A 14931-nucleotide genomic window follows, 5' to 3' on the forward strand; every position below is an offset into this window, starting at 1 on the left:
GAATGTCCCATGTTGTGCTTGAATGTGTTACCTATATATGAGATTTAGCGAATTCTTATGCGTTAACCATATATAGGATTTAGCATATATGACTGGATGAATTACCTATGTGTGGGAGTTAGCGAGCTTGTACGCATTATCCATATACAAGATTTAGCATATGTGTGTGCAAAGGAGAGAGTGACCCAATGTCAAGAGTGCTCGCTTCCTAAATTAAAGGTGTACATGGAGAATAAATTCTTTAAGATTGTGCATAATCCATAAAGGGATTCATAAGATGTGTGCAAAAAGAAGGGATGAAGCAGCAATGCATAGATTTGGGGATAATCTAGGAAGCATACCAAACATCCAAAGCTAAACTACCCTAAAAGCATATCAAGCATCCAAAGTTAAAGTACCCTAAGCCATACCCAAAATCTGTATTTACTACTCCATGATTGAAAGCAGAATGAGCAAAGCGTATGTCCCCATGTTAAAGTCATTGCTAATAATGGCATTAACAAAGTATACGTACATCCACTAAGAGACGTTTCCACTGTGAGATGCCCCCAGGAGAAGACAATTAAGAGAAATGAGCACAAAAATGTATATAGAGCACAAAGGGACCTACTAACTTCAGGGTCAGTATGATCATATGATAACATGTAAATGTTAATATCAAGTATGAAATAACATCATCCCCCAAAGAAAGTAGAACTACAACACAATATAAGAAAGAGTAACGAAGAAGAGTCTTTTTGGACTACCATCATGGAGACCAAAAAGAATCAATACTACCATGTCGCAAATCCAAGTAGACAACACAAGTATACAGTTACAAACACTAGCACATGTACACCATAGCATATTACAACATATAGAAGAAGTGAGATACAAAATAGAAGAATGATATGATAGTTCGCTTCCTTTGCAAACTTGCGCCAACGGAGAAATAAAGACCTTTTGAAGAAATCTAAACAAACATATAGCAAACACAATGTGGGGGATGTACATCACAATAGTAAAACACACAAAAGCTACTATACTGGAGCACTCACTCAAGTGCATTGCCCTCCTTCCCCATCTCGACCATTAGTATGCAAAGAAGGTGCACAACTTGCAAGAGGAGCAACATCCAACACAACCAAAACAATAGCTAAGTTGAAAGGACTCCCTTGAGAGTCAATATGCTCAAGACTGAATGTATGTGTAAGCTGTGTAGAAAGCATGTTAGGTAAATCAACATCAAGATCAATAATCTTATGCTCATCATCATCTGATGTATCATCCAAATCAAGGTTAATAGCAATAGAATCCAAAATACAATTATCATATTTATCTATCTCATTGGTATGATTAACTTCCTCTATAGAAATGGGTTGATGAGAAGGATGTGTACGAACCTTAGCACGAGCTTGGCAATTCTTTTCACATTCATGAGTATGTTGGTTAAGCTTAGTCTTAGCATAAATTTGTTGAGAAAACGAAGGATCAACAACCATAGATTCCTTCCTATCTTTAGATGAGTTAATACAAGGAACAACAACAGGTTGAGAACTAGAATGAGGAACCACACTAGAAGTAACATTAGACGCAAGAGGTGGCTGACCATTAGAAATAGAAGAATCGGAATAAATAGGTGTAGAAAGTGTAGGCAAAAGACAATGAGAGATATTACTAGTCATACTCTCAACTTAGCAATCTTTTGACATTTATGAGCTTGATAAGATTGAAAAAGGTAATCAAGACGAGTAGGAGGTGTAGTAGGAATAGAAGGCCAAAAGAAATCAAGGGTAATGCAATGTCTAGGCCTAGAAGGATGATAAAGACTATGAGTGATTGTTTTAATCTCACCATCATAAGGAAATCTAATACATTGATGAATAGGAGTAATGGCTTGCGTTGAAGTCAATCAAGGTAAACCAAGCTTTACTTGGAATTGACCAAAATCAGGAATGAAAACAAAGGTACTATTCACCACTTTACCACAGAGTTCAACAGGAAAGAAAATGGAACCTTGAGGGGGATACAGGAAACCATTACAAGTTTGAATCCAAAAATCAATTGAATCGTACAAATCGTGATGTTTTTGTTTAGCAAACAAATGTTCCTCGTTGATAACATTAACCATGAAAGTAGGATCAACAAGACAACCATAAGAAGGATACTTAGCAATCTATGTAATAATTTAGAGAGAACCATCATGAGCCTTGAAACAATCAAAATCATTAAATGAAATAGCAAGGTCTCTAGGATGCCTAAGGTTAGGTTTAGGCTTAGATTGATCATGAGATAGATGGAAATTTCTTCTTAGATGGAGGAGGTTAAGGTACACATTTCACAGTGTTAATAGTACGATCATTCTCTTCCCCCAAGGTATCAAAAGCAACATTTAAAGTAGGAGAAGAAGAAGGTTGAACAATAGTATTTAGTAGTGTGTTGAGGTAAAGGATCAGTATAGATTTGAAGATTTCGATTAGGAGGCACCACAAATCTATTTCCATTATCAATACTATCAACAGATAAAGTATTAGAATCAGTCAAATCTTGAATCTTATGTTTCAAAGTATAACACACCTCAGTATCATGGTTAGGTTGAAAATGATATTGATAAAAAGCTTTAGCATCAAAGTGCGGACTTGATGTAGTAGAAGGAAGAAGTTGTTTAACAAAACAGAGTGTAATAATATCAGCATTAACCAACCTTCCCATAATGGAATGCAAAGATTCACAAAGAGGAGTAAACTTACGATTCAGCCGAAAAACAGAGAAAGAAGCAACAGCACCTCTGGATGCAGTAGCTACTTGTTCAACTACTATATTTGTGACAGTAGAATCTGTTAATCTTGACATAGTTAAAAGGTTTGTGGAATTTTTTGTGACTAGGTGCAACATCACTCTTATCAACAGATACAAGAGCCATTGGAGTGGTGCTCTCAAACCAACTCACTTGTAATTGATAATAATCAAGCATTGCACAAAGTTGTGAAAAGGAAGTAACCTTAGCAGAATCTTATCTCTAATGTCTTTTTGTAAATTTGCAATAAACATATGATGAATATCAATATCAGGCATAGGATAAGAAAATTGAGCATTTAAATACTTTAAACTACCAATATAATTAGTTACTTTTTTTTTAGGACCTTGTTTACAATACATCAAATCAATCAAAGACACTTGAGGTCCAACATTATTTTGAAATTAATGGATGAAGGCATTAGCAAGTTTGTGAAAGGAATCAATAGAATAAGGTTGCAAAGACTAATACCATTGTAAAGCTTTGTCACGGAAGGTGCGAGCAAACAACTTAGCTAAATTCCTATGGTCATGAGCATAATAACTTCATAGAACTTGGAAAGCCTTTAGATGAGTCACAAGATCACCCTTACCATTATAGGTATCAAGGCAAGGCATATCAGCTTGTCGAGGAGCAGTAGTACAAATAATGTCAAAATACAAAGGACTACCCATATCACATGTAGGCACATTACACTTAATTTAAAGGAAACAAGTTGTTGCAAGGAAGAAACTGTTTGAGCAAGGTTAATGATCGCGGAATTATTAGAGGTAATAGATGGCAATGATACATTCAACACACTAGGAATTGTATGAATTAGCTGGGATAGAAGGTGCTACAGGTGAGATAGTAGGAGCCACAATTGTAGTATTAGGATAGTAGGGACACAATTGTATGAAGACTCTGAGGTAGGCAATGAAGCAGGTGGAGCACTCACAAGCAAAGAAGGAATGGGAAGACTACCAATATGAGCATTAGAATAGAAGTAGGAATGCTAGAGATTGGTGCAGAAATAGGCAAGGCAGGTTCAATAGTAGTGACATGCGGAGCCATCCCTATTTCATATGCGGTTTGAGCCAAAGGCTTAACATGAGAATAGACAAGGTAAGTAAGACCACGCAAAAGATGAACACCATGCTTGTCATTACGGATCACTTTCTTAAGAGCATCAAAAGCAGCAATAGTATCAGTATTGTGATTCTCTTGAAGAAGCCAATCATGCCTTTTATCAATCTCAATATAAAGCTTATGAACTTGTTCCGAAGGAACCCTTAAAGCCTCATCCTCATCATGAGAATGAATGCGAAGAGTCATGCTCCATAGAAGGATTACGATCATGAGAAACCAAAGGATCACTAAGGTCCCTAAAGAAAGGAGAAGAAGATTTTGGATCAAAGGAAGCCTTGAGCCTACGACTTCTCCTAACAAGAATACTATAAGTAGGGCTTAAGTTAATAAAGATCATACACTAAACAAGGCAAGAAGACACAAAAGGAATCTAACCTTATGATATGAACTAAATCACAATGAATGCAATATAATCTTATGAAAGTAAATATACAACATGCAAAGATAGATCACAAGAGATAACATAATGGCATACAAGGATATAACAATAATCATATCAAAGTAAATATATAGCATTTAAAGATAGATCACAGTAGATAACACAATGGCATACAAGGATCTACATCTAAAATCAAAAGAAGGGGAAAAGAAGTTGGGTTCACCAAAGATGGTGAAGACACAACAAAATGAAGGAATCTAACTCAAAAATCAAAAGAGAAAATGTCGAAAGTCAAGTTCACCAAAGATGTTAAGGGGGAAATGTGAATCAAGGAGAGTAAACCTAGATTTATCACATTACCACACATTATAACTCAAAGAAGGAATAAAGGAAATTGATCCTTTCAATCTCAATTCTAAAAGACTAGATCTAGAAAGATTACTACTAGGCAAGTGATAAAGGAGCACTCATGCAAGCTGGATCCTAATGAGTAGAATAAGGAAAAAGATGCAATAGCCCTTAAAAAACCTTAATTATAATGAGAGCTAGGATAAGAAATGTAAATGTAACAAGTAGATATGCTGAAATGACAAAGGCAATTAGATAACTCGCCTTTGGATCTGACTTTATGCTTGTTGTGTTGTTCCAAACTAACAAATAATATTGAAACTACGCTTAAAAACTGAAATCTGCAAAACCCAGAAATCATCCGGCCATCAGGCAAGGTCAACTTCTGTGCACAAGCTCAACTTTCTCTGGAAGCAACGGAGCACTACATCCCTAATCAACTGTGTCCGATCCCAAATCTTTCGCATTTCTGACAAATGATGAAAAGGGTGTCTGAATCTGCAATATATTTGCCAATCCAAGATTTGAAACCTACAATAAAAAGGGTTTTATTTGTTCATTGGGGGGTTTGCCTTGGTCAAACCCCAGTTTAGGAATTAACCTTGAATTGAACTGATTGAATCATTAAAAAAAAATGTAAATGTACGAATTCACCTTACAATAGTAGGATCTCTCGAATCGAATCTAATGAGTTCTCTTTACCAATTGGATTGGATCAAGACTACAAATGACTGGATGAAGAAGATACAAGAAAGGGCCTTGAATAATAACTCCTTCAATTAATTGTATACTTGAATCATTGATCTTCGATGGAAGAATTTTCTTCAAGAATGCTTGAGAATTTGAATGCTAGTGCGCATGAATGCTTGCGTGTACTTGAACATATGAATGATGGATGCAAATGGAGCAAATGGATGGGTTTATAAAGGGCTTGGAATTAACTTTCTCCCACATGACAATCCACCTAAAAGTCAACACTTCGGAACAATCCGGACACAAGACCTAAGAAGCGGACCCAAAATAGGGCCCAGGCAGTGATGCACTACATATCTAACTAGCCTATTAGGGATGCACTACATCCTTACAAACTAGGGCCCAAAACCTTCAAGGTCCCAAAACAGGTCTCAGCTCTTGGAAATCAAGTGCAAAACTCAAGATATAGTCGCTATAATGCAGGAAACAGATTCTGAGTGATTAGATGAAGGAAAGGCAAGATCTAGGTTGTTAGATCCTACCTCGACCTTTAGGCCATGAAAATACGAGTTTTAAATATGATCAATTAGGTCTTAACCATTTCACCTAGGAGAAATGAGAAGAAAGGGGAAGAAAGGAGGAGAGATCCAAGGAGATGATGATCTCACATTAAATAGGTGTTAAACCATCATTAAATTTAAGTGCTTCCAATTTGAGACAATACACAACCTAATGTTACGAAAAAGTTGGCAAGAAAACTAAGTGAATCAAACAGATGTATGAGATGCCCAAGACATCCAAATGTTCATTATGAACCACCATATGTTGCAAGCCATATTTAAACAATTTTCGAGATTGGAGCTCTTGAAGGTAAGTTAATTTATTTAAAATTTAAATGTGTTCTAGACTTTAGTTTACTAAACTTTCTATGTTTTCAATTTTGATTCTGATTTTAATTTATTATTGTTTTGATTTTGAAGTGGTTGTTGAGACCCATTTTGCCCTCAATTCTATTGGTCTAAAATGCCTTGTGAAGGTTAAAAAGGCATTGTCTAAAATGGTAACCTGTGCTAATTGAAGCATATAGAGGAAATCTAGTAGTTCAAGGGTAGCTTCCATGAAAGAGATAATACTAGATGACTCTTGGTGGGATCATGCTAAGTGCTTTTTGAGATACATTGAGCCTAAATTGAGCATGATCCAATACATTGACATTGATAGGACTTGCTTGGGTGAGGTATATGATGCCATAGACTCCATAATTGAGGATATTAAAAATGATCATAAATGAAACAACAAGATCTTGAAGAAACGTTCTTCAAGGAGCAAAAGAAAGCAATGGTGAAGAGATGGAACAAAATGACTACCCCTTTGCATCTCCTCGTCTTTGCATTAAGCCCTAGGCACTACGGTCAATCAGTTCTTTATGCAAGTATCACTAGAATTGCCCCATATAGAGATCTGAAGCTGGTCACGAGTACAAGGAAGCCCTTCGTAGACTCGTTTACAATCTCATATGGCCTACAATGGGGTCTAGAATCACAAGTTTCATAGGCACTAATGATTGTGCCCTTGATGCTCTTAAAGACAAGAATAATGTTGATGCTCATAAATGGTGGTACTTCCACGGAGAGATATACTAGCACCTACAACCCGTTGCCATCAAAGTTTTTACACAAGAAAGTTCTCAACTCTTAAGATTCTTGCTGATCAATAGTGAATTATATTAGAAAAATATTCAAAACTATCAACTCTTTAATTTCAAAATTGAAAATCTTGATAGGTTACTAGTTCATCATCATCCAAGAGGAACTGGAGCACATAATACATAAAAAGAAATAGATTACACTTCAAGAAGGTAAAAGACTTGGTCTATGTGCATTCAAACTTGAGTCCTCAAACACACAAAGACAATACCTACCAAAAAGGGGAGGCAAAGCATTGAAACGTTGAGCCAACACATGCAGAGTTGGATGATTAGATAGCCCACATTATTGCTCTTGTAATTGATGATCATTGATGATCATCATCATGAGCTACCTAGTGATAGTGAGGCTTCTCCTAAGGCTAAGATTGCTAGTACTAATGCCAATGGCACTATTTCTCCTTCCAATTACGGCGGAAGGATGATGATATGCTTATGATATTTGATCAATGATGGCTGATTGTTAATGTTGACATTATTATTTTTTAACTATAACATTGATATGGTCGTGTATTTTTCTATGATGCTTTACTATTAGCATACTGGTGTATGAACTAAATTGTTGGTGTGTGTGTGTGTGTAAAATATAAAATAAAAAGCATATGTTTTGTATGGACATACCCAAAACAAACCCAAACCCACTCCAAAAAACTTTGAACAAATTTCAAACCCAAATCTCGAATCTGAACTAGGACCAACAACTTAGACAACATGTACAAATAAACAAATATAATATCCAATTCAGTTGAACAGCAGAAAAAGCAATTCTCTGTCAAAATTTGCAAGCAAACTATATTGTGGTTAAAAATGATTTTGCAGTACAGGCAAGGACTTGAGATGAACTACCAATAAGTTGATAATGTTGACTTGGGATTCTAGAGGAACACTTAAAAAGGGTACATAAGCAGCTGTTGGATCATTAAGAGATAATGTACATACACATGTGCCCTTCCATACGCAATTTTCACAAACAAATAAAATTGTGTGGAGTTTTCTTAATATTATGCCATAGTCAACAAAGAGTACAGCTAACATAATATGAGCCATATAGGCAAAAAAAAGAAGGCTCAAAAACTGTAAACATTACCGCAACCAGGAACATTGTAACACCATCAAAGAACTATATATTAATTTATATTCATTAGCATCCACTAGGATCGGAGCAATAATAGGCTGGGGAGGAGCTTGTGATCTCTAAGATAAATGTTCCATACAAGATCACCAATAAGAATAATGTCATCCAAACAAGCATCTGGAATAGGATCACAAATCATAAGATCATCTTTAGTTTCCCTGTCTTCCAGTCATCCACCATTCTGATCAATATTTGGCCACCTTTCATATTTGAATTATATCTGACTTCTATAACAGAACTTTCCATATTCCATTAGTTTGTAAACTTTTCTTTTAGAACTATTCAATGTTATGGTAAGCTGTAGAACTACAAAGACAAAGGTGAGCTCCCGATAAGAGTAATACAACCAAATGACATAGAACATGGCTAAAACTAACAACCACAAGGGATCTGCACAAAATAATATACAAGAAGAGACTAATTCAGATCAAAATGAAGCTGGAGATTGCCAATATAATAGCAGAACTCCAATTGGATCAGCACTCAACCCTTTCTAGCCTACCTTTTGCCTAGAGAGGACTCACCATAAGGAGAGGAGGGGCCAAACCAAAATGTAAATGTTTGAACACCTATTTAGATGAGGACTTGATCTGGATTTCTGAAATCATAAGTAGCCGATTCTGGTTCTGGTTCAGATTTGGATTTGGATTCTGGGATTCAGCAAAAAGAAATTGGGGGTGGATTTCGGTACTGCAGAGATATATAGACATTTTCAGTGTGTGCGTGCGTGCGTGCCTGAAAGATGCCAACTAGGGGTTTGACTGGAATATCTGAGTTACACTGAATTTGTTTAATATACTCATTTTGGCCAGCAAGTTGTAACTTGTTTGGTTTTTTCAAAGTTCTGACCTTTTGGACTTTATGTGTTGTTTTCAATTCCTTTGTACTTTCTTGATTGAGTGATATACTAAATGCAATTTCTAAGCAATGCTGAGAACATTTTTTGGAAGCTAATAATACCATGCTCAAACTGAAATCAACGCTGAAAATGATAGAATTGCTAATTTAATTCATTTCTTCAGAATAATACCCAACCATACCAAGCATTAGAAGAAACAAAATATAAAGTGTTGAGTGGTCAAGGCTTCTAACACTCCTGTGATCTGATTCTGATTAATTCCAGGCTTCAGGATGACTGAAATCTGCTACAGACTTAGTCACAGGTAACGTCAGCAGGTGTGGGAAGGCTGTACAGCTTTTGCAGTGACAGGAAAGTGATTACAGTTCCTCTGTCTTTCACTCAAAATGCCTAATCTGACCCGTACAGGTTGAAACATCTCATATTTTCCTCAAATCTTCCTTTAATTTGCCTCCCTCAGTATCCTGGCTGATGGACGGCTAGGGAAAGAATTGTCTGACAACACCAAAATGCTGAAACTTGATCATATCTGCACCATAATGCCAAATTGCAGCAGCAGTCCTTCCTTCAAATCAAACCACAATGAATTTCTCAGGAAATGCAATATCCAACTGCAAATTACTTAAACTACAGCCAATTCTAACTTCACCAGCGCTGGAGGAACATTCAAGTTGGTAGGGTTCAAGGATTTTAGTCCCTGGATCCCTCAATCACTGAGAAACCCCAACATAAAGCTCTCCACAAAATGTAGGCAAAAATCCTCAATTTTGGATGCTCAAAATGAGAGCCAATATCGCTTTTATATTCAGCCCCAACCCTAATTTAAAATTAGGGTTCCCTTTGCCTCTTTTAATAATTAAATTATTTTATTTTATGTATGCATCTTTATGAAACTCCAACCACGAGGGGGAAATCATCATTATTTTAAGTGTCCCCCTTTTATTATAACATTATATGCTATTCACCTAGAAAAGAGGACCAAGAAATTTTTAAAACATTCTTTTCATACAGTAATTATAATATCACTTTATTATCATTTTAATAAATTGATAATAAAGTGAGATCTAGGGCCAAGATTGGAAGTGCTATGAGCTCTGTTGCTAACTGAACATCTGCAGGATAACTGGCAATTTCTCCTACATTTTAGGAATTTGCCCTAAAATTTAGGAACCTAAATTGAAGAGTGGAAACTCCTCCACAGACTCCTTCTCTACTTCGTGGTCTCTCGGGTGATCCTCCTGTCAACTGTCCCCTTTTCTTCTTTTCCATTTGAGCCTTCATGTAGAGATCCTCAATAAACTTGAGTGTCATCATGATGTACTAAAGCTTCGACAACCATATCATTGTTAACCTTCAGCTGATTATTCAAAGAATCACTGTCGTTTCGGCGTGCATTTTCTAGTTGGTAGTCCAAATCACCATCATCCTGAAATTCGTTTTTGATTGCTCCTCCAAGTCACTATCATGTATAAGTGAATTGCTATCCTAAAGAACACATGATCCATCACCTCTCATAAGGATGTCATCGTAGGCCTTGATTTGTCTACAAGGATAAGGTTGTTCTTAAATCATCATTTTCAAACAATTTCTCGTGATTTTGAGAGTCCAAAATGCTCTCACATTGAGTAATATTTATCCTCAGTAGAATGCATGTTAATTACAACCTCAAAATCACCAACATAGAGATTTGTAAATCCCATACCTTTAACAAAAGCTGAACTCATCCCGTCTCCAATATTTTGGTTATTTTGTGGGGGCAAATTTGTAAAATTCCTATCTTCTTTAATGCTGGTTTGAATTTCTTTTGCTGCATTATCTTCATGGGAATTCCACAAACATAATTAGCTGTCCAACTTCCCTAGCAAGTAAAATAAATCTGCTCTCTTCTCATTTTGTTCTTACTCATTTCTGGAGATCCTGCAACCTATAAGCTCATTGATCTTAGTTCATTTTCAGTCATGTGCTCCTTGAAATATTATGAGCATGCTATGTGGTATTCTGAGCTTAATACCTATTTTGAGGCCATAAATATGTATATATTTATGATTTTCAATCATACCCAAAATCATCCTGACCCAAAACAATGTCATTAGTTAGAATCTAAAATGAATGTAGTTATACCAAAGCATTACACCAACACTAGAAGAATAGAATCAATATTTACAATAGCCTAGTTACTAAAAATGTTTGTATAGGCTATAATATGTATAACCTGCATGTACTGGGAAAATTGATAAATGCATATTTACAATAGAAATTCCTAATGTGTGCTTCTTTTCATACATTTAAATAAAGCTACTTTGTTAATGGCTTTTCAATATTTACTGACTAATATGACAAAATCATTTCTTTCTGCCAGTATCATATATCTTGTAATATGCATGACCAGCGAGGAATCTAAAGAAGTAAACACATACCAAAATTTCTGATGTAGTAAATGCTAAATTAACACCAGATATGGAGGCTTGACCATCCCACGCATCCCTGTGATTTACTACTGAGACACGCGTAATGCTAAGTGATGCAGTCATGCACTCCAGAATACAGCAATCTCTGCTAGTGTCATTATAATTTCTTGACGTGGATTCCCTTCTGGACTGTGTCTCCTGGATAGATTCTTCTTTATAACTATTTGATTCATTTCTGCCTGACAAACTCATAGATGAAGAAGACAATTCAAGGTTATGTGATTTTTGTTCATCTGAAAATGTATCTAATGAAGTGGACACAAAATGAGGAATGTAGTCTGCCTTTTCCTTTCCTTTTGTAATCTTTTTACGGGTATGTAGACCAATTATTGTTAAACGAGAAAGGTCACATGAAATTTTTTCACTTTCAATTGTAGTTTTCATGTCCATCTCCAATAGAACTCCTTGTTCCCCATCTACATACACAACACCACAATCCTGGACAGTGAGTATGAACACATTGAAATGTAAAATACCCTTAAACCAATTTAGATTACATTTACCTAAAGTATCCACATGAGCCAAAACCAGTGAAAATTGTTGAATTCTGAATGATAATATTCCGATCAATGGCTTCTTTGGATTGACTCCACCCATGCCAGAGGTCAGTCGAAAGCTCTCCTGTGATGAAAAGTGAGGAAGAGACAATGATCTCTTTCTGTTCCATGATGTCTTAGAGGTGCTCTGTAGTGATGAAGCATGAGAAAAAGATGACGATCTTTGTGTACGCCATAATGGTACATGCAAGGGGTCCTCTTCAACCACCATTCGCTTACCAGTTACTTCAGAAGTAATTAATTTTAGTTTCTCAAATGAAGACAGGAAAACTGAACAAATGCCCTCCAAGATAACCAAATATGCTCTGCAAGACTGGATGAGAATAGATAAAGGTTTTGTTTGAAGAATGAAATGGCCTCCCTGCCAATACAGATTCCAAATTATCATACTTAGCCTTCAGATCAAATCAAAAATTCTAGTTAATCATAATTTAGTCCAGAAGACTATAGCAAAAGTTAGCACTGGCCAGATGTAGTGTAAGAAAATAATTTTCCACAGGAATTGAATCGCTCAGAACTGGCCAGCAATTGATGACAAAGAACTTCAACCACACAATTTTAGTGTTTGCAGTACATCAAAATTTTACTAAGGTTAAACAAAATGCATAATGGGCAGCCAATAAAATATTTCACAACTCTTAGTAAAAATGGATCTGAAATACAGGGTTTCCTGTAAAAACGGTGTGTTTTGATTTCACCAGCACTTCCAATCACACTCCATGATTCACCACCAAAATGAAAGAAACAAACAAAAAAATTAGTATGAGTTCAAAATAAAGCAATAAGAGATGTCCTTGAAGACATGGAAACCAAAGAAGCAAGACGAGAGGTAATCGATTAGCAAAGCCGAATTTCAAACCTCAGGACATAGCTGACTTAAATATGAAACCTTGTGATAAATGAGACTTTATAACAAAATGCTACTAATAAGATCAATTTTGTAATAATTAAAAACACACAAATATGATGTTAAAATTAAGTTACATCTTGTATGCTAATATAACAATTGTGATGACATATCTATGTGTGTGCGTGTATGTATTACATGTTTATATATATAAGCATACACACACATATTATGCATATATATACATATATATACATTGCATACATACGAATATTTGTATGTATACACACACACACACATATATCCATACACATACACATACAAAAAGACATGCACCCACAAATATACATACACATACGCGTGTTGTGTGGATATTTTGCAACCATCAGTTTATGCAAATTCAGCCACAAAATAGGAAGACCAACCACAGCATGTGAGACAAAGTCTCTCCTACCTTAAGGAAAGGCTCCCCCTTCTCGTCGTTCCTTGGATCAACTCAACGTAAGAAAGAAGTTAAGAGATACATTATAGGGTATTACAAATATTCGTTCCTCTTTCTTTCCGAAAAGAATCCACTTACTCACGAAGTGAGTAATGGACAAGTTGAATCTGTTATACTACACTTTTATCTAATAGCTGGAAGCAATGATACCGATACCAACCACCAACTCACATGCTAATGGAGAGTGTATCGGCTTAAATCTACATCTACTTTTATCTATTCTATAAGAAAAATCTCTACCATTGGGACACACAAACTTCCAAAAGTAGAGAATTTCTAACTATTTGTATGAGTTTGAGACAATAATATAAGCTATAGTCACAACTTCTAGTCATATATTAACACAATTGCTCCCAATCACAGCTTCGGCTTTAATTGTTTCTTATATTCACTATGCTCTGTTTGACAATACAATAATAACATGAACAAAAAATAATAGAAACAAATCACAATCACAACTTCAAATTTGTTCTAACACAATTGTTTCTATTCATAGCTTAGGATCCAAAAGCTTCTTTTTATTCACTTTTCTTTCAAATTTTTACTACTTAATCACAGTTATGCTTTCACAAGTTTGGCAGAGCTCTCTTACATATAATAAAAGATAACTTTTACAATGGGGGGTCACTCCTTTATATAGGAAAAAGGAGTGAGAAAAAAGTGGAGAAAAAGATGGGAGGAACTCAAACACCTTAAATAAGTCAAACTAGGAAAGAAGATTTATTGGATTGCATGCATTGAAGGTTTGATAAGTCAAACGAGGAAAGAAGATTTATTAGATTACATACATTGAAGGTTTGTGTAATCAGTTACATGTAATCTATCTTCTGCAACTACAAAACTGAAAATGCTAAAAACTTAAAGAAAAAAATGAAGAAAGTTGAATCAATCTTAAAGATTGTCAACAAAAGCCTTATATTTGGCGATACAATAATGGACAATCATAGGATCGGGAGTTCCTGTATTTTGTTCCATTGCATTCTCTCTAACAACCATGGTGGTGCTTCTTATGATAGCCTCCTAATTCTCTTTGATGAATTGCACGTTGTCTTTTGAAAACTTGATATAATCAAGCTTTTCTATAATGTCCCCTTTTTGGAACATTAGAAATATTAAAGGACACATTTATATAATATTAAAATTGACTATGAAAGCATGGACTCTTATTATAAAAGGTCAATTTAATATTCAAAGTGGGCTAAAGATGACAAGGAGAGATAAGACGAAAAGCCAAGAGGGAAGTCGAAGAGTCACAGCTGTGAGAATAAAAGGAGAAGAGATTGTTTCATTCGGTATGCTTGATTTATTATTCAGATTTTCAATTTATCTCTTGCGAGAGTATTTGGAAAGCTTCATCTTTCAGCCAGTGTGAGGACGTAGCCCCTCATGCCAGCAGATAGTGGATGCAAACCCATTGTTCGTGGAGACGTCACTTCAGCTGTCTCATATACACTTACATGTTCTTATCTTAGTGTTCCAATCTAACTATAAATTTTGTGTTTAAGATTGGATTTTAAATGTTGGTTATTGTATT

The 14931-nt window shown here is 35.5% G+C and overlaps 1 protein-coding gene across 5 annotated transcripts in view; it reads right to left on the minus strand.

Moving 5' to 3' along the window:
- Positions 1 to 14931, minus strand: part of LOC149552143 (vacuolar protein sorting-associated protein, putative (DUF1162)) — a 336370-nt gene that overhangs the window by 245317 nt on the left and 76122 nt on the right. For all 5 annotated transcript variants that reach the window (XR_016352867.1, XR_016352866.1, XM_089787620.1 and 2 more), the window contains exons 6-7: positions 11995 to 12409; positions 11441 to 11907 (exon numbers count right to left, since the gene is read on the minus strand). Coding sequence is in view for 3 of the 5 variants with exons in the window: in XM_089787620.1 (XP_089643746.1) it covers positions 11441 to 11907; positions 11995 to 12409 (882 nt within the window). In the remaining 2 variants the exon portion in view is untranslated. The remainder of the gene's footprint in view (positions 1 to 11440; positions 11908 to 11994; positions 12410 to 14931) is intronic.

This window comes from Cupressus sempervirens, chromosome 6 (assembly GCF_028749045.1).
Source record: "Cupressus sempervirens isolate cs-2001-9-10 chromosome 6, ASM2874904v1, whole genome shotgun sequence".
Lineage (NCBI taxonomy): Eukaryota > Viridiplantae > Streptophyta > Pinopsida > Cupressales > Cupressaceae > Cupressus > Cupressus sempervirens.